At 48.1% G+C, this 20508-nt stretch overlaps 1 protein-coding gene across 3 annotated transcripts in view; it reads left to right on the top strand.

Moving 5' to 3' along the window:
* RECK (reversion inducing cysteine rich protein with kazal motifs) overlaps window positions 1-20508 on the top strand; it is a gene marked incomplete at its 3' end in the record, with an annotated part of 1214950 nt that overhangs the window by 1010350 nt on the left and 184092 nt on the right. For all 3 annotated transcript variants that reach the window (XM_082258598.1, XM_082258597.1, XM_082258599.1), the window contains exons 15-16: window positions 1734-1856; window positions 8907-9078. In XM_082258598.1, the coding sequence (XP_082114724.1) occupies window positions 1734-1856; window positions 8907-9078 (295 nt within the window). The remainder of the gene's footprint in view (window positions 1-1733; window positions 1857-8906; window positions 9079-20508) is intronic.

Here is a 20508-nt window from a genome sequence, read left to right as displayed (position 1 = left end):
TCCAGACAATGTGGGCTTGGCGTGTAATGTTTGCTTTGGGCACTGATTCCTGCATTAGGTGATCACCTTGGCACATAGTTCTCAGACACGGCTCTGTGGTCCAGCCCTGCCCCCTCTCTCTCCTAATTGGCTGACTAACTTTGATTTACTGCAGCGAGAGCCAATGGTGCCATTGCTGTGTCTCAGCCAATCAGATGGCCGAGACACTCGTGGACATTGCTGGTGAGAGATGGGATCAGATAAGTATTAGGGGGTCTGGGGAGGCTTCTGCATACAGAAGGCTTTTTTATCCTAATGCATAGAATCCATTAAGATAAAAAACCTTCTGACTTTACAACTCCTTTAGTACAAGAAAAAAGGTTTGCTTGCTTTAGAATCTGCAGCTTGGCATTGCATGCTATTATTAAACTTATGATCTACCAAGACACCAAGATCCTTCTCCACCATTGATTCCCCCAGTTGTACTCCCCCTAGTATGTATGATGCATGTATATTCTTAGCCTTCGTTTACTCAACATAGCAGCCCGAAGGGTTGCAACGCATGCTATGGCTGCAATGCTTTGTTTTGCTGCTGTAGCAAAAATCATACCCTTTTTCACTTTCAGCATACTATGACAAAACACAACCCTTTAAAGTGAATGGGGCTGTGGCATGGTGTTGTGGGCTTTACAGTGTTAAAACTGGAAGTTAGGTGGCAAACATCCTCTGAAAGGCAATCCACTGTGAATTTGAATTTCTTTAACTAGTTAAAGGCACTGGGTGTACTTTAAAAACTTTTTCCAAGTACACAGGTGCGTATCCTGTTGATTGCTTTGGTCCTTCTGCTGCACCCTCGACCTTTTTGGCAATTCCCAGCTCCTAAGGGACTGGTTTACACCACAAAAAACGCAGTCCAGATGTGTTCCAGATGTGTTTCTGCATGCACATTTACATGCATTTTTAAGCATTCCAGTGCATTTTTTTCACCTCTTGTTTTTTTTATTTTTATTAAGGTTTCCTGGCCTGTGGTTGTTAGGATGCCGGTGGGTGCCGGCTCCTAACAACCAGTGCTGGCAGCAGAAGGTCCCTGCTGGCTGGAGGGGTGTGACACAGCCTGTGACTGACATGTAGATTGATGGTGGCTTTACTGCCCTGTTATTCTAAGATGCAGGCAGGAGGGGTGTGACACAGCCTGTGACTGACAGAAATCTGCCCACACCATGTTATTGCCTGGGTCATGTGACAGCTGTATATCGAAAGAAGGTACTTGGACATTTTTTTTTCTAATTAACATAATTATAATGCCATCATTCATATACAGAAAAAGAAGGGATACTGTAAAACTGTGTTTGTTTAGTATCACTTTAATGACCTGAACCTTTAGAAAGCATTATTCCTCTATACTAATTTAATGAGAGAGAGATCAGTATTGTCGTTGATTTTTCTATAAACATTACGTTTGCCAATATTAACCCACAAATTACATATTGCTCTTATAACAGACAAGATGTGTTAAAACAAATGTGTACTTTGTATATTTTACATTTTTATATATTCTCATAATTTAAATAATATAAACAACAACTATTTTGAGCACAAGCCACACAGACTGCAGACATGGAAACTACAGCAATACTAAATATACAGAAAAGGAATTAAACTTGACCATACCGAAAACAAAATTTATTTGTCTTATACTTGCTTTTTTGTTCCAAGTGCTACATTTATCATAAATTTGACATTTTTTACCACAGATCACGGAACATCTTTCAAGGTGGACTGCAATATTTGTTCTTGTGTTGTTGGGACAGTGCGATGTTCCAACCGCCAGTGTTTAAATGAAATCAGCTCTGAAGATGATCGTAGCATGTTTACTGGTACGTTCCTAACATGTTTCCAGATTTGCACTGCTGTCATGCTGTCAGACATTTCTAGGTGTGTGTGTGTGTGTGTGTGTGTGTGTATATATACAAAGTATACATACAGTATCTCATAAAAGTGAGTACACCCCTCACATTTTTGTAAATATTTTATTATATCTTTTCATGTAACAACACTGAAAAAATTACACTTTGCTACAATGTAGTAGTGAGTGTACAGCTTGTATAACAGTGTAAATTTGCTGTCCTCTCAAAATAACTCAACACACAGCCATAAATGTCTAAGCCGCTGGAAACAAAAGTGAGTACACCCCTCAATAAACATGTCAAAATGTGGCTCAAAGTGTCAATATTTTGTGTGGCCACCATTATTTTCCAGCACTGCTTTAACCCTCTTGGGCATGGAGTTCACCAGAGCTTCACAGGTTGCCATTAGGAGTGACAACATCACGGAGCTGGTGGTTGTTAGAGATCTTGCGCTTCTCCACCTTCCATTTGAGGATGTCCCACAAATGCTCAATAGGGTTTAGGTCTGAAGACATGCTTGGCCAGTCCATCACCTTTACCCTCAGCTTCTTTAGCAAGGCAGGTGGTGTCTTGGAGGTGTGTTTAGGGTCGTTGTCATGTTGAAATACTGCCCTGCGGCCCAGTCAACGAAGGGAGGGGATCATGTTCTGCTTCAGTATGTCACAGTACATGTTGGCATTCAAGGTTCCCTCAATGAACTGTAGCTCCTCAGTGCAGGCAGCACGCATGCAGCCCCAGACCATGGCACTCCCACAACTATGCTCGTCTGTAGGCAAGACACACTTGTCTTTGTACTCTTTACCTGGTTGTCAGACCACAGGACATGGTTCCAGTAATCCATGTCCTTATGCCCCGTACACACATGCAGATCGTCGGCCGAACGATCGGCCGTCTTTTGTCCAGGGCTGTCGTGTCTGTTGAAAAGTGCAAAAGACTGCACAAGAATTTTGTCCGCCGACTACAGCCGACTGCAGAAGTGATGTCATGTGATGGTTAACTTTCCCTGTGTTTTTTCTTTTCTGAGCATGCCCAGTCTTGCAAATCTGCTGTCTGTCGGCCAAATTCTGTATTGACTGGCGAACAATCGGCCGCTCTGGTGTCGGCATACAAAAATTTTAATGCTTGCACGACAGATTCTTTTCGGCCGAAAGTGCGCTGTCGGCTGTCGGAAGCATCATACTAACAAGCCTAAAATCGGCCGATCGGTCGTCGGCCGAATCTTTTCGGCCGACAATCTGCACGTGTGTACGGGCCTTCAGTCTGCTTGTCTTCAGCAAACAGTTTGCGGGCTTTCTTATGCATCATCTTTAGAAGAGGCTTCCTTCTGCAGTGTATGGTCTGAACACTGACAGGCTGACCCCCCATCCCTTCAACCTCTGCAGTAATGCTGGCAGCACTCATACATCCATTTCCCAAAGACAACCTCTGGATATGACGTTGAGCATGTGCAATCATGAATTGGAACGAAATTTATTGGATATTTCAAACTTTGTTAACAAATAAAAAACTGAAAAATTGGGCGTGCAAAATTATTCAGCCCCTTTACTTTCAGTGCAGCAAACTCTATCCAGAAGTTCAGTGAGGATCTCTGAATGATCCAATGTTGACCTAAATGACTAATAAATAGAATCCACCTGTGTGTAATCAAGTCTCCGTATAAATGCACCTGCACTGTGATAGTCTCAGAGTTCCATTTAAAGCGCAGAGAGCATCATGAAGAACAAGGAACACACCAGGCAGGTCCGAGATACTGTTGTGGAGAAGTTTAAAGCCGGATTTGGATACAAAAATATTTCCCAAGCTTTAAACATCCCAAGGAGCACTGTGCAAGCGATAATATTGAAATGGAAGTAGTATCAGACCACTGAAAATCTACGAAGACCTGGCCGTCCCTCTAAACTTTCAGCTCATACAAGGAGAAGACTGATCAGAGATGCAGCCAAGAGGCCCATGATCACTCTGGATGAACTGCAGAGATCTACAGCTGAGGTGGGAGACTTTGTCCATAGGACAACTATCAGTCGTATACTGCACAAATCTGGCCTTTATGGAAGAGTGGCAAGAAGAAAACCATTTCTTAAAGATATCCATAAAAATTGTTGTTTAAAGTTTGCCACAAGCCACCTGGGAGACACACCAAACATGTGGAAGAAGGTGCTCTGGTCAGGTAAAACCAAAATCGAACTTTTTGGCAACAATGCAAAATGTTATGTTTGGCGTAAAAGCAACACAGCTCATCACCCTGAACACACCATCCCCACTGTCAAACATGGTGGTGGCAGCATCATGGTTTGGGCCTGCTTTTCTTCAGCAGGGACAGGGAAGATGGTTAAAATTGATGGGAAGATGGATGGAGCCAAATACAGGAAGAAAACCTGATGGAGTCTGCAAAAGACCTGAGACTGGGACGGAGATTTGTCTTCCAACAAGACAATGATCCAAAACATAAAGCTAAATCTACAATGGAATGGTTCACAAATAAACATACCCAGGTGTTAGAATGGCCAAGTCAAAGTCCAGACCTGAATCCAATCGAGAATCTGTGGAAAGAACTGAAAACTGCTGTTCACAAACGCTCTCCATCCAACTTAAGGGGGCTGAATAATTTTGCACGCCCAATTTTTCAGTTTTTTATTTGTTAAAAAAGTTTGAAATATCCAATAAATTTCGTTCCACTTCATGATTGTGTCCCACTTGTTGTTGATTCTTCACCAAAAAATACAGTTTTATATCTTTATGTTTGAAGCCTGAAATGCTGCAAATAGTCAAAGTTTTTACCTGCTACAACCCTTCCCCCATCTTCCTCCATTCCACCCACCATTAGGGTCTGATCCCTGTCTGCCCCTTTATATTCTAATTCACCCTCACTCCTCATTCCTAGTTTTAAGACCTGTCCAGCCTTCCCGTAAACCTCTTTCCAAGCACAGCAGACCGCTTCCATGTAAGTGCAAGCTATCTTTAGCATATAGTTTGTATCACAATAAAAAGTCAGCCCAGTGCTCTAGAAGCAAAAATCCATCCCTGCTACACCAGGTGTTTTTTTTCTAATCTCCCCCTATCTTTCTGGAGTTGTGCTGGGCACAGGCAGTATTCCAGAGAATATCATCTCCTACTCTGAAGGTTCTAAGCTTCAACTTGCAGTTGATTTCTAAGGAGCCTCCATCTTCCATGTATTCTGTCAAGGGTTCCAACATAGACCAAGGCAGCTGGGACATGCCCAGCCACTCCCAGTAATTTATCAACCTGGTCCACCTCATGCCGAACCCTAGCATTAACGAGACCGCAAACTATCCAGTTGAGGTTATCCTGGCTCCCAATTATTCTATCAGTCCTTCTGATTTTAGAATCCCCTATTACCACCACCTGCCTAGGCCTTCTTGCACTAGCCTCACCACCCCTACTAGATGGACTGCTTTCCTTGCTGTTAGGGGTAGCAGTGGCATCTAGGGCTGCCACCTCTGAGTTTGCAATCTCCACATCTTCACCCAACTTGGCAAATTTGTTTGGGTGCACAAACCCAGGACTGGCCTTCCTTTTCTGTAAGTCCATACTGCTATAGTTAGAGGGTACAGAGCCCTTTTTTTATTGTCAACACAGGGCCCTGGACACTAAATCCCAGTGTGTCCAGGGTATTGTGGCAATTGTAAGTGTAGCATCCTCCTAGGTAGGTGCTAGGAAAAGCAAATTGTGGCCCTGTCTGCTTCTCAGGGGTGCCTGATCATTCAGCTAGACTGGTAGATACTGGATCAAACCGCACTGACTCTGTGATCAAAGAAGCTGCCAGCACTTCAACTAGACATAAGTAGTGGTCATCAAACATAGATAAATTAAGTGCAGCGCTAAAAAGATATATATACATGAAATCATAAATCACCTTCAAATGAATGAAGAAAGATTAAAAATAATATGACAAATAAAACCTCATATAAAGAGTTGAAATCTTTGTGAGAAAATGTCCATAAAGAAATGTCCATATAGGATTGTAGAAATAGAGTCCCAAGTGAAAAGGTGACTTTGAAATAAATACTGGTGATAGTTGTGATAGAATCCAACACCCACAAGGTAATACAAATGCGCTCACCAGAAGTAATGGACCCAAAATTCCGTATAGAATATGGGTCATTAAAGCAGATTATGGTAATACGTCCTCTCTCTCAGCATACAGTTGTCCAATGTACATGCCAGGATGGATAGGGTGGTCAGCAATGGAACGCCCGGATTTCCCAACAATGTCATCATGTAAAGCAACGCATGTAGTGAGGAGATGGCAGAATAATGTACCTGACGCGTTTCATCCAATAGGATATAATCATAGGAGAATTGCCATGCATGTATACCATAATCATACAAGTATATATAGACTGAAGCCAGGAAGATGTTTACACAAGCACTTCCGCCCACCTATCCAAGATGGCCGCGGCATGCGGTCCAAGCCTCCTTATAAAACAGGAAGTGACCTCGGACTAACTCAGTAATCTAAATCCTGTTTGGCTGATTAAACTGTTGATACATATATCTGGTACTTAAAAACCTACAGTCCACATACACCAATCTTTATTCTCACTGGAGAATAACAATAAGGATAGCGGCTTGTCAGATAATGACAAACATCCATAGCTCCGTGTTAACCGGAAGTGATGTCACGATCTATGTAATTCCAGGATAGCCGTGAACCGGAAGTGACGTCCTCACAGGCGTCATTTCTAAAAGTCACTAGTGTAATACTTTGGATTGGAATGTCTCCTCCCATTAGGGAGGAGTCTTGTTCCGGAAACTGCGATGGTGTCACCATTATATTAATTCATATACTTCCTCCTAGAAAAGTGGGAACCGAACGTCTATATCAGCCTTTAGACATGGAGGTTGTCTTTTTGTGGATACAACTTCAAGGCTTCCATTAATCTCATAAAACCAACTGTATAAAATAGTTTTAATAAAAATTTAAAAACTTTTAAAAAATCTTTACATACAAACTCTTTATGCAAAACAATTCTTTATGCAAAAAATTATTTATGCAAAAACTCGTATGCAAAGGTAAAAAGGACTAAGGAAAAGGAACTAGTGAACAAGAGCAGATGGGTCATATAATTATAAGATAAAGGGCACAGTGGATGTACATAGTAGTACAAATTTTATAACTGAAAAAAAGGAGAGAGGGACATTCGTCCATAATCAGCATCTAGGCAGTGCTAATAAATGAATTTATGTCCCAATCTATATTTAGTCCATACGGCGCATAACTTTGTAATGTGTAGATCCAGTATGTTTCGAGGCGTGAGACGAGGGGTGCCCACCAGTGCCCTCCCCATCAGTGCTGCCCACCAGTGCCCATCATTGCCATCTATCAGTGCCGCCCCCAAAAATGCCCCTTATTGCCCACCAGTGCCGCCTATCAGTGCCCATTAGTGCCCATCAGTGCCGCCCCTCAGTGCCAATCAGTGCCGCCTATCAGTGCCCACCAGCGATGCCTATTAGTGCCCATCAGTGCCGCCTATCAGTGCCCATCAGTGCCGCCTATCAGTGCCCATCAATGCCGCCTTTCAGTACCCACCAATGCTGCATATCAGTGCTACCTATCAGTGCCCATCAGTTCCGCCTATCAGTGCCGCATATCAGTGCCACCCCATCAGTGCTACCTCATCAGTGCCACCCTATCAGTGCCTCCTCATCAGTGCCTGTCAGTGCAGCCTCATCAGTGCAGGAAAAAACATATTTATTTACAAAATTGTATAACATAAACAAAAAAAAATTTTCTTTCAAACTTTCGGTCTTTTTTTTATTTGTTTAGCAAAAAAGAAAAAACCTTGCGGTGATCAAATGCCACCAAAATAAAGCTCTATTTGTGGGGGGGAAATTACATAAATTTGGTTTTCGGTACAGTGTTGCATGACTGCGTAATTGTCATTCAAAATGCAACAGTGCTAAAAGCGGAAAATTGGCCTGGGCAGGAAGGGGGTGAAAGTGCCCAGTATTGAAGTGTTTAAAGAATGGCAGCTTTTAAAGTGACAACTTTGGGGGTTCTGGCCACTGCTGAAAACTTAAAAATAATAGTGAATCTGCTAAATAAAAAAACAAATAAAAAAGCCTTGCGGCTCCCTGTTCTCCATTGAATTATGCAGCCTAATCCACAAATGAAATCCTCCTGACATGGAGAACAAGGGGGCAGCTTTATACAAAAAGAGAAAACGAGAAAACAAAAAAGTGTGTTGTGTGTGAAAATGTCATTGTTGACAGACAGCAGGCACTCCAAACAATGGGGGGAGGGGGGAGCCAGGACATCCATGCAGATAAGGGGTAGAAGGGAGCCCTGTCAAACGCTGGGGAGATCGTGCACCGGGGGAACGGCAGGGAAAGAAGATGGGATGACAGAACGATCATTATTGTTCTACATGCCGCGCTATCTCCTAAGCATTGGATGCCGATGGATGGAGAGGTGTGTAAGGGACAGAGGAGTGCTCCTGCTGCCAATCACCTCAGATCCCTCCCCAGCACTCCCCTCCACATCTCTCCTATGGACTTCATGAACCCCTGCTGCTAGGGTGAGCTCTGTGGCACGTGAGAGACTGATGATCGCTGTGTCATCCCATCTCCTCTCCCTGCTGCTCCCACGGTGCACGATCTCCTCAGTGTCTGCTGCTGTAACCCTAGTGATGTGGAGGAGATTGGGTGCCGGGGCAGCAGGGAGAGAAGATAAGAGACCTGTGATACCCTCAATTCATGCAGTGCCTGGGGCAGAAACCCCCCAGCCCCCCTTGTTTCGGTGCTGACAATAAGTAGCCATGAAAAAAGCAGTAGAAAAGAATCCTGAAGGTTATTTGTTTACAACAACATACTTTCGAATTGTAGTCATTTGCTTATAAAAATTTGTAATTTGTTTTTGTGCAAGATTGTTTGTGAATAAAAATAAGTTACACTCTAATCTGTGATTTGACCTATTCCATTTGATTGTTTTCCTTATCCAAGTTTTTTATTTTCTGATACGAATTGCATAACCATAATAACTTTTCTATGCCATTTTAGGATTACCCTGTAATTGTGCTGATAAGTTTGTTCCTGTTTGTGGTCAAAATGGACGTTCCTATCCAAGTGCTTGCATAGCACGATGTGTTGGTTTACTTGATCACCAATTTGAATTTGGACTGTGTTCTTCAAAGGATCCATGTAATCCCAACCCCTGTTTTAAGAGTCAGAGGTAAATGAATAGACTTTTTGCATAACACAGATATTTATTACCTTAAACATGCTACAGTGATCTCAGAGATAGAAAATGTTTTTTTTTTTATTATTATTATTCAGGTAAAGGTTTATTGAGATTTTGCAAATTTGTACAACTAGACATTGAACGTACATGCAGTTCACATAAGATATCAATTCAGCATACCAGTATTGTAATTTATGCCATGGGAATGCTTTAAGAACCCTTTAGAGCCGTATCTAGGGCCGTGCAAAACCAGGACACTAGGGCCACTATCAGAGGCGTAACTAGGGTCTCATGCGCCCTTGGCGAGGAGCTGTGTCGGCGCCGCCTCCCCCCCCCCCCCCGAGAAAGAGAGAGCGTTTGACAGAGAGAGACAGAGGGGGAGGGTTTGACAGAGAGAATGAATAGGGGTAAGGTTGATGGGCCAGTCAACCCGCATAATAGTCTCAGGATTTAGAGTTGAACAATTGCTTGTTTAGGAATTAATTTTTGTAATAATATCTATCTTTCATAAACGGTATGTGTTTTTTTTAACACATGGTATGTACCACTTCCCCCATACCACACAAACTCCATCAGTAAAAGGAGACAGGGAGAGAGGGGGGTGACAGGGAGAGAGGGGGGTGACACAGAGAGAGAGGGGTGACACAGAGAGAGAGGGGTGACAGGGAGAGAGAGGGGGTGACAGGGAGAGAGAGGGGGTGACAGGGAGAGAGAGGGAATGACAGGGAGAAGGGGGTGACACAGAGAGAGAGGGGGTGACACAGAGAGAGAGAGGGTGACACAAAGAGAGAGGGGGTGACACGGAGAGAGAGAGGGGGGTGACACAGAGAGAGAGGGGGTGACACAGAGAGAGAGGGGGTGACACAGAGAGAGAGGGGGGTGACACAGAGAGAGAGGGGGGTGACACAAAGAGAGGGGTGACACAGAGAGAGAGGAGGGACACAGAGAGAGAGGAGGGACAGAGAGAGAGAGGGGGGACACAGAGAGAGGGGTGACACAGAGAGAGGGGTGACACAGAGAGAGGGGTGACACGGAGAGAGAGGGGGTGACAGGGAGAGAGAGGGGTGACAGGGAGAGAGAGGGGTGACAGGGAGAGAGAGGGGTGTCAGGGAGAGAGAGGGGGGCAGGGAGAGAGAGGGGTGACAGGGAGAGAGAGGGGGTGACAGAGAGAGAGAGAGGGGTGACAGAGAGAGAGAGAGGGGTGACAGAGAGAGAGAGGAGGGACACAGAGAGAGAGAGGGGGGACACAGAGAGAGAGGGGGGACACAGAGAGAGAGAGGGGGGACACAGAGAGAGAGAGGGGGGACACAGAGAGAGAGGGGGGTGGCACAGAGAGAGAGGGGGTGGCACAGAGAGAGAGGGGTGGCACACAGAGAGAGGGGGTGACAGGGAGAGAGAGGGGGTGACACAGAGAGAGAGGGGTGACACAGAGAGAGAGGGGTGACAGGGAGAGAGAGGGGTGTCAGGGAGAGAGGGGGGTGACACAGAGAGAGAGGGGGGTGACACAGAGAGAGATTGGGTGACAGGGAGAGAGAGGGGGTGACAGGGAGAGAGAGGGGGTGACAGAGAGAGAGGGGGGGGACACAGAGAGAGGGGGGACACAGAGAGAGAGGGGGGACACAGAGAGAGAGGGGGTGACACAGAGAGAGAGGGGGTGACACAGAGAGAGAGGGGGTGGCACAGAGAGAGAGGGGTGACACAGAGAGAGAGGGGGTGACACAGAGAGAGGGGGGTGACACAGAGAGAGAGGGGGGTGACACAGAGCGAGAGGGGGGTGACACAGAGAGAGAGGGGGTGACACAGAGAGAGAGGGGGTGACACAGAGAGAGAGGGGTGACACAGAGAGAGGGGGGTGACAGAGAGAGAGGGGTGACACAGAGCGAGAGGGGGGCAACACTGAGAGAAAGGGGTGACACAGAGAGAGATGGGGTGGCACAGAGAGAGAGGGGGTGGCACAGAGAGAGAGGGGTGACAGGGAGAGAGAGGGGGTGGCACACAGAGAGAGGGGGTGACAGGGAGAGAGAGGGGGTGACACAGAGAGAGAGGGGTGACACACAGAGAGAGAGGGGTGACACAGAGAGAGGGGGTGACAGAGAGAGAGGGGGGACACAGAGAGAGAGGGGGGACACAGAGAGAGAGGGGGGACACAGAGAGAGAGGGGGTGACAGGGAGAGAGAGGGGTGTCAGGGAGAGAGAGGGGGGCAGAGAGGGGTGACAGGGAGAGAGAGGGGGTGACACAGAGAGAGAGGGGGGTGACACAGAGCGAGAGGGGTGACAGGGAGAGAAAGGGGGTGACAGAGAGAGAGGGGGGACACAGAGAGAGAGGGGGGGACACAGAGAGAGAGGGGGTGACACAGAGAGAGAGGGGGTGACACAGAGAGGGGGTGACACAGAGAGGGGGGTGACACAGAGAGAGAGAGGGGGGTGACACAGAGAGAGAGGGGTGACACAGAGAGAGAGGGGTGACACAGAGAGAGAGGGGGTGACACAGAGAGAGAGGGGTGGCACAGAGAGAGAGAGGTGACAGGGAGAGAGAGGGGGGTGGCACACAGAGAGAGGGGGTGACAGGGAGAGAGAGGGGGTGACACAGAGAGAGAGGGGTGACACAGAGAGAGAGGGGTGACAGGGAGAGAGAGGGGTGTCAGGGAGAGAGAGGGGGCAGAGAGGGGTGACAGGGAGAGAGAGGGGGTGACACAGAGAGAGAGGGGGGTGACACAGAGAGAGGGGGGTGACACAGAGAGAGATTGGGTGACAGAGAGAGAGGGGTGACAGGGAGAGAGAGGGGGTGACAGAGAGAGAGGGGGGGACACAGAGAGAGAGGGGGGGACACAGAGAGAGAGGGGGGACACAGAGATAGAGGGGGGACACAGAGAGAGAGGGGGTGACACAGAGAGAGAGGGGGTGACACAGAGAGGGGGGTGACACAGAGAGAGAGAGGGGGGTGACACAGAGAGAGAGGGGTGACACAGAGAGAGGGGGGTGACACAGAGAGAGAGGGGGTGACACAGAGCGAGAGGGGGGCGACACTGAGAGAGAGGGGTGACACAGAGAGAGAGGGGGTGACAGAGAGAGAGAGGGGTGACACAGAGAGAGAGGGGGGCCACAGAGAGAGAGGGGGGACACAGAGAGAGGGGTGACACAGAGAGAGAGGGGGTGACACAAGAGGGGGTGACACAGAGAGGGGGGTGACAGAGAGAGGGGGTGGCACAGAGAGAGAGGGGTGACACAGAGAGAGAGGGGGTGACGCAGAGAGAGAGGGGGGTGACACAGAGCGAGAGGGGGGTGACACAGAGCGAGAGGGGTGACACAGAGAGAGAGGGGGTGACACAGAGAGAGAGGGGGGGACACAGAGAGAGAGGAGGTGACACAGAGAGAGAGGGGGTGACACAGAGAGAGAAGGGGGTGACACAGAGAGAGAGAGAGGGGGTGGCACAGAGAGAGAGAGGGGGTGGCACAGAGAGAGAGAGGGGGTGGCACAGAGAGAGAGAGGGGGTAACAGAGAGAGAGAGGGGGTGACACACAGAGAGAGGGGGTGACACGGAGAGAGAGGGGGTGACAGGGAGAGAGAGGGGTGACAGGGAGAGAGAGGGGTGTCAGGGAGAGAGAGGGGTGACAGGGAGAGAGAGGGGAGTGACAGAGAGAGAGAGAGAGGGGGTGACACGGAGAGAGAGGGGATGACAGGGAGAGAGAGGGGTGACAGGGAGAGAGAGGGGTGGCTGGGAGAGAGAGGGGTGACACAGAGAGAGAGGGGGTGACACAGAGAGAGAAGGGGGTGACACAGAGAGAGAGAGAGGAGTGACAGAGAGAGAGGGGGTGACACAGAGAGAGAGGGGGTGACACAGAGGGAGAGGGGGGTGACACAGAGAGAGAGGGGGGTGACAGAGAGAGAGAGGGGGGTGACACAGAGAGAGAGGGGGTGACACAGAGAGAGAGGGGGTGACAGAGAGAGAGAGGGGTGACACAGAGAGGGGGGGACACAGAGAAAGTGGGGGTGACACAGAGAGAGAGGGGTGACACAGAGAGAGAGGGGGATGACACAGAGAGAAAGGGGGTGACACAGAGAGAGAGGGGGGTGGCACAGAGAGAGAGGGGTGACATGGAGAGAGAGGGGGGTGGCACAGAGAGGAGGGTGGCACAGAGAGAGAGGGGTGACAGGGAGAGAGAGGGGGTGACACAGAGAGAGGGGGTGACACAGAGAGAGAAGGGGTGACACAGAGAGAGAAGGGGTGACAGGGAGAGAGAGGGGTGACAGGGAGAGAGAGGGGGGTGACACAGGGAGAGAGGGGGTGACACACAGAGAGAGGGGGTGACACGGAGAGAGAGGGGGTGACAGGGAGAGAGAGGGGTGACAGGGAGAGAGTGGGGTGACACAGAGAGATAGGGGGTGACACAGAGAGAGGGGGGGTGACAGAGAGAGAGAGAGAGAGAGAGAGAGAGAGGAGTGACACAGAGAGAGAGAGGGGGGTGACACAGAGAGAGAGGGGGGTGGCACAGAGAGAGAGGGGGGTGACACAGAGAGTGAGGGGGGTGACACAGAGAGAGAGGGTGACAGAGAGAGAGAGAGGGGGTGACAGAGAGAGAGAGGGGGGTGACAGAGAGAGAGAGAGGGGTGACACAGAGAGGGGGGACACAGAGAAAGAGGGGGTGACACAGAGAGAGAGGGGTGACACAGAGATAGAGGGGGATGACACAGAGAGAAAGGGGGGTGACACAGAGAGAGAGAGGGGGTGGCACAGAGAGAGAGGGGGGTGGCACAGAGAGAGAGGGGTGACATGGAGAGAGAGGGGGGTGGCACAGAGAGAGAGAGGGGGTGACACAGAGAGGGAGGGGGTGACACAGAGAGAGAGGGGTGACACAGAGAGAGGGGTGACAGAGAGAGGGGGTGACACAGAGAGAGAGGGGGTGACATGGAGAGAGAGGGGGTGACACGGAGAGAGAGAGGTGACACAGAGAGAGAGGGGTGTCAGGGAGAGAGAGGAGAGACAGGGAGAGAGAGGGGAGACAGGTAGAGAGAGGGGGGTGACGGAGAGAGAGAGGGGGTGACACGGAGAGAGAGGGGGGTGACACGGAGAGAGAGGGGGGTGACACGGAGAGAGAGGGGGTGACACGGAGAGAGAGGGGGTGACATGGAGAGAGAGGGGGTGACATGGAGAGAGAGGGGTGACATGGAGAGAGAGGGGTGACAGGGAGAGAGAGGGGTGACAGGGAGAGAGAGGGGTGACAGGGAGAGAGAGGGGTGACAGGGAGAGAGAGGGGTGACACAGAGAGATAGGGGGTGACACAGAGAGAGAGGGGGGTGACACAGAGAGAGAGAGGAGTGACACAGAGAGAGAGGGGGTGACACAGAGAGAGAGGGGGGTGACACAGAGAGAGAGGGTGTGACAGGGAGAGAGGGGGGTGACACAGAGAGATAGGGGGTGACAGAGAGAGAGAGGGGGGTGACACAGAGAGAGAGAGGAGTGACACAGAGAGAGAGAGGGGGTGACACAGAGAGAGAGGGGGTGACAGGGAGAGAGAGGGGGTGACAGGGAGAGAGAGGGGTGACAGGGAGAGAGAGGGGTGACACAGAGAGATAGGGGGTGACACAGAGAGAGAGGGGGGTGACAGAGAGAGAGAGAGGAGTGACACAGAGAGAGGGGGTGACAGAGAGAGAGAGGGGGGTGACAGAGAGAGAGGGGGTGACACAGAGAGAGAGGAGTGACACAGAGAGAGAGGGGGTGACACAGAGAGAGAGAGGGGGTGACACAGAGAGAGAGGGGGGTGACAGAGAGAGAGAGGGGTGACACAGAGAGGGGGTGATACAGAGAGAGAGGGGGGTGACACAGAGAGAGAGGGGTGTGACAGAGAGAGAGAGGGGTGTGACACAGAGAGAGAGAGGGGTGACACAGAGAGAGGGGGTGACACAGGGAGAGAGGGGGTGACACAGGAAGAGAGGGGGTGACACAGGGAGAGAGGGGGTGACACAGGGAGAGAGGGGGGTGACACAGAGAGAGAGGGGTGATGACAGAGAGAGAGAGAGAGAGGGAGGGGGGTGACAGAAAGAGAGAGAGGGGTGACACAGAGAGAGAGGGGGGTGACACAGAGAGAGAGGGGGGTGACACACAGAGAGAGGGGGGTGACAGAGAGAGAGAGGGGGTGACAGAGAGAGAGAGGGGTGACACAGAGAGGGGGTGATACAGAGAGAGAGGGGGTGACACAGATAGAGAGGGGTGACACAGAGAGAGAGGGGAGTGACACAGAGAGAGAGGGGTGTGACAGAGAGAGAGAGAGATGTGTGACACACAGAGAGAGAGGGGGGACACAGAGAGAGAGGGGGACACAGAGACAGAGGGGGTGACACAGAGAGAGGGGGTGACACAGGGAGAGAGGGGGTGACACAGGGAGAGAGGGGGGTGACAGAGAGAGAGAGGGGTGATGACAGAGAGAGAGAGAGGGGGTGACAGAAAGAGAGAGAGGGGGTGACACAGAGAGAGGGAGAGGGGTGACACAGAGAGAGAGAGAGAGAGGGGTGACAGAGAGAGAGAGAGAGGGGTGACACAGAGAGAGAGGGGTGACACAGAGAGAGGGGGGGGTGACACAGAGAGAGAGGGGGGTGACACAGAGAGAGAGAGGGGGTGACAGAGAGAGAGAGGGGGTGACACAGAGAGAGAGGAGTAACAGGGAGTGAGAGGGGGACACAGAGAGGGGGGTGACACAGAGAGAGAGGGGGGTGACACAGAGAGAGAGGGGGTGACACAGAGAGAGAGGGGGTGACACAGAGAGAGAGGAGTAACAGGGAGTGAGAGGGGGGACACACAGCAGCTCTCTGTACCTGAGAGGCCAGCCAGGCCTTCCGTAACTGCAGAGTGCATTCACCCACTGCTGAACTTCCTGGAGCTGACTAGAGGAGCCGAATGATGGTCATGTGGGCGGAGCCCTGTGACGAGGGGAGCCGCCCATCCACGGAGCTCCGACACTGACTGACGCCTCCTTGCCCTGGACACAGGCAGAGAGCAGCTAGCTGCGGCTTCCGGGATTGGAGAGAGGGGGCGCAGGCTGAAAGGAGGAGCGGTAATTTACTGCGTCTGCTACACTATGCTGCCAGTGTTTTTAAACCTTTATAGTATATCGGTTTTGGTGCTGCTCTGTGTGCAATATAAAGCTAATATCCATTCAATTTATCATAAGCCAAATATCAAAAACAATAGAAGTCAAAAGTATATATATATAAAAAATTGTGCAACATATGCAAAATTATGTGCAAACATTAGAGGTATTAATAAAGTGCAAGTGCTAAATATAAGTGCCCAAGTGATGTGAACATCTAATTTCACTAGAACCATTCATAAATGTCTGAACAATCCATAAGTATTATACAGTATCACATTAGTTAGTCCAGCTCTCCTCGGGGGTCCTTATGGTGGTATCAGCAGTGTCAGTAGTACATAGAAATGGCACAAATAGACCCCATAGTGTAAATCCGTACGAATAGTGTTATTAATAAAAAGTCACAGCAGTGCACTTACATTTGGTTAAAATCAATCTGCTCGTGTCAAACCAGGAAGTCCGGGACGCAATGCGCTCCACGGACCCAAATCGGAAGTGGTGCAATGACGCTAGGCTCCACACTACGTGTTTCGTCACACTGATATCATTGGGAACTGCGCCATTTTGCTCCACTCACCAGTTTATATCAGGTAGGGTATCCATGCAACCCCAGGTCACATGATCCCAGAGTTGTATAAAGTACTCGAAACCCATACTTGAGTAAAAGTGCTCGATCAAAAAGTGACTTGAGTAGAAGTGGAAGTGCTCGATCAAAAAGTGACTTGAGTAGAAGTACTAAAGTATGCAACATTTTTTGTACTTAAGTATTGCAAGTAGTTTTTTTAAAAATTTTGCTACTCAAGTACTGAAAGTAAAAGTACCGGTAGTTTTTAAAAAAAAATTGCTACTCAAGTACTGAAAGTAAAAGTACAAGTACTGTGTTATGTAGTTATTAAAGAAAGAAGTCAAAAGTTTGAACATCATATTGTTTTTTAATATTTCAAATGCAGCTTTTATTTATACATACAGTAGCATTTATTTTCGTATGTGCTGATAATACACGTTTTGAGCTTCATGAAACCTGCCATCTACTGTTCTGGCAGTGGTAATTTTTACAATTGTAACGAGTAACTATGCAGCACAAAAAAAAATATCGGAGTAGAAGTATTGAAATCATTGAAAAAATGTAGTGAAGTAAAAGTGGAAGTAGGAGAAAAAAATTCTACTCTAGGAAAGTACAGATACCGCCTTTCGGTACTTAAGTACAGTAGTGAAGTAGTTCTACTTAGTTACTATACATCTCTGCATGATCCGTGGCTATTTTGAATAATTAGTGGCCCGGGAGTATGTCCATTATCTCCAGGCAACCCAACATCCAATCCAAATACAGCCGACACCGCCCCCCCCCCCCTCGACCTACGGTGCAACGGCAGGCATCAGCGGGTGTATAATGTCATTTATACTATACTGATTATTTTGCCTCTATGTGTATTCTTAGACCCATGTTAATCCACCCAGTGGGTAAGATCACAATGTTTTTGTGATGCTCTAGGTTCATTATGTTACCACCTGATCATTCATTCAACATGATAAGGGCTCTACACAAAATTAAAAAGATCTATACATGCAATTACACTGAACAAAATTTTCAACGCAACATTTTTGTCCCCCCCCCCAATTTTCATGAGCTTAATTCAAAGATCTAAGACTTTCTATGTACACAAAAGGCCTATTTCTCTCAAATATTGTTCACAAATCTGTCTAAATCTGTGTTAGTGAGCACTTCTCCTTTGCCGATATAATTAGTGTTGAGCGAACACGGACTGTATTATTCGTGTTCGTACCGAATAATTGGATTTTTGTTACCCGAACACGAACACGGACACTTTACTGTATATTCGGGTAAAAATCCGTGTTCGGTCGTTTTATTTCCGGGTTTTGCATGCTTTGGCGCTCTTTTCATGGCGGGCTTTCAACAGCCAATCAACAATCGTTTAACTGGTGTGCCTTAAGCCATCCCAGCCATGCCTGCAAATGTCTCAGTAGCTGTGATTGGCCGTCTGAAGCATGTGACCAAGTCTTTATAAGTTCGAGGCAGCCGCAGCGGCGTCATTATGCTGCTTAGATCAGGGACAGAGCACACATCAACGTGCTGGCTGCTGATTAGGGAAAGATAGGCAGGAAAAAACCATTTGTGTCCGGATAGAATTGAGGGACAGGTCGGAGTGTTTAGGCAGGGCGAGTTGTAGGCATTTTAGGGATAGAGTCTGCTGAATTATAGGGTCAGTGTGTTCTACAAACTACAATCGATATTGCTGTGTGGGGTGGGGTCTGCACTTAGTTCTCCTGATCTACGATCTCTTCTCAATCCTGTTAGGGACAGAGTCTGCTGAATTTTAGGGAAAGTGTGTTCTACAAACTACAATCGATATTGCTGTGTGGTGTGGGATAGGAGATAGGCAGGTGTCAGTGATCCACATCCATTTTTCTGTGTGTGGGCTGCAGTGAACACAATCTTTTTGGGGTGCAGTGAACACAATCCTTTTGGAGTGCAGTGAACAAAATCTTTGTGGGGTGCAGTGAACAAAACCTTTGTGGGGGTACAGTGAACACAATCTTTGTGGGGTGCAGTGAAGACAATCCTTGTGGGGTGCAGTGAAGACAATCCTTGTGGGGTGCAGTGAACAAAATCTTTGGGGGGTACAGTGAACACAATCTTTGTGGGGTGCAGAGAAGACAATCCTTGTGGGGTGCAGTGAACAAAATCTTTGGGGGGGTACAGTGAACACAATCTTTGTGGGGTGCAGTGAACAAAACCTTTGTGGGGTACAGTGAACACAATCTTTGTGGGGTGCAGTGAAGACAATCCTTTTGGAGTGCAGTGAACACAATCTTTGTGGGGTACAGTGAACAAAACCTTTGTGGGGTACAGTGAACACAATCTTTGTGGGGTGCAGAGAAGACAATCCTTTTGGGGTGCAGTGAACACAATCTTTGTGGGGTACAGTGAACACAATCTTTGTGGGGTGCAGTGAACAAAACCTTTGTGGGGTACAGTGAACACAATCTTTGTGGGGTGCAGTGAACAAAACCTTTGTGGGGTACAGTGAACACAATCTTTGTGGGGTACAGTGAACACAATCTTTGTGGGGTACAGTGAACACAATCTCATACTTCTGAAGCTTTGAGGGTGCTGCCTGTTCTATACTCCTCCTCCTCCTCCTCATCCATCCTTTTAGGTGTACAAACAATAGTAATTGGGGCCTAGTGTGCTTCTGTACGTGTGAAAAACATACACTTTTTTTTGATCATATTTCCTATTCCGCTATTCAATAAAAACCTTTGGGGCTCAATTAAATTGTGGAATAGTCTGTGTCGGTACGTGTGAGATCCACCTTTCCAAGTTTTTGGGGTTCATCTCATACTTCTGAAGCTTTGAGGGTGCTGCCTGTTCTATACTCCTCCTCCTCCTCTTCCTCATCCATCCTTTTAGGTGTACAAACAATAGTAATTGGGGCCTAGTGTGCTTCTGTACGTTTGAAAAACATACACTTTTTTTTGATCATATTTCCTATTCCGCTATTCAATAAAAACCTTTGGGGCTCAATTAAATTGCGGAATAGTCTGTGTCGGTACGTGTGAGATCCACCTTTCCAAGTTTTTGGGGTTCATCTCATACTTCTGAAGCTTTGAGGGTGCTGCCTGTTCTATACTCCTCCTCCTCCTCCTCCTCATCCATCCTTTTAGGTGTACAAACAATAGTAATTGGGGCCTAGTGTGCTTCTGTACGTGTGAAAAACATACACTTTTTTTGATCATATTTCCTATTCCATTATTCAATAAAAACCTTTGGGGCTCAATTAAATTGCGGAATAGTCTGTGTCGGTACGTGTGACATCCACCTTTCCAAGTTTTTGGGGTTCATCTCATACTTCTGAAGCTTTGAGGGTGCTGCCTGTTCTATACTCCTCCTCCTCCTCTTCCTCATCCATCCTTTTAAGTGTACAAACAATAGTAATTGGGGCCTAGTGTGCTTCTGTACGTGTGAAAAACATACACTTTTTTTTGATCATATTTCCTATTCCGCTATTCAATAAAAACCTTTGGGGATCAATTAAATTGCGGAATAGTCTGTGTCGGTACGTGTGAGATCCACCTTTCCAAGTTTTTGGGGTTCATCTCATACTTCTGAAGCTTTGAGGGTGCTGCCTGTTCTATACTCCTCCTCCTCCTCCTCCTCATCCATCCTTTTAGGTGTACAAACAATAGTAATTGGGGCCTAGTGTGCTTCTGTACGTGTGAAAAACATACACTTTTTTTTGATCATATTTCCTATAACGCTATTCAATAAAAACCTTTGTGGCTCAATTAAATTGCGGAATAGTCTGTGTCGGT

The sequence above is a fragment of the Pelophylax lessonae genome (assembly GCF_965119305.1).
Source record: "Pelophylax lessonae genome assembly, chromosome: 5".
Lineage (NCBI taxonomy): Eukaryota > Metazoa > Chordata > Amphibia > Anura > Ranidae > Pelophylax > Pelophylax lessonae.
The sequence above is the reverse complement of the archived record's forward strand: the minus strand, read 5'-3'. Positions and strand labels throughout refer to the sequence as shown.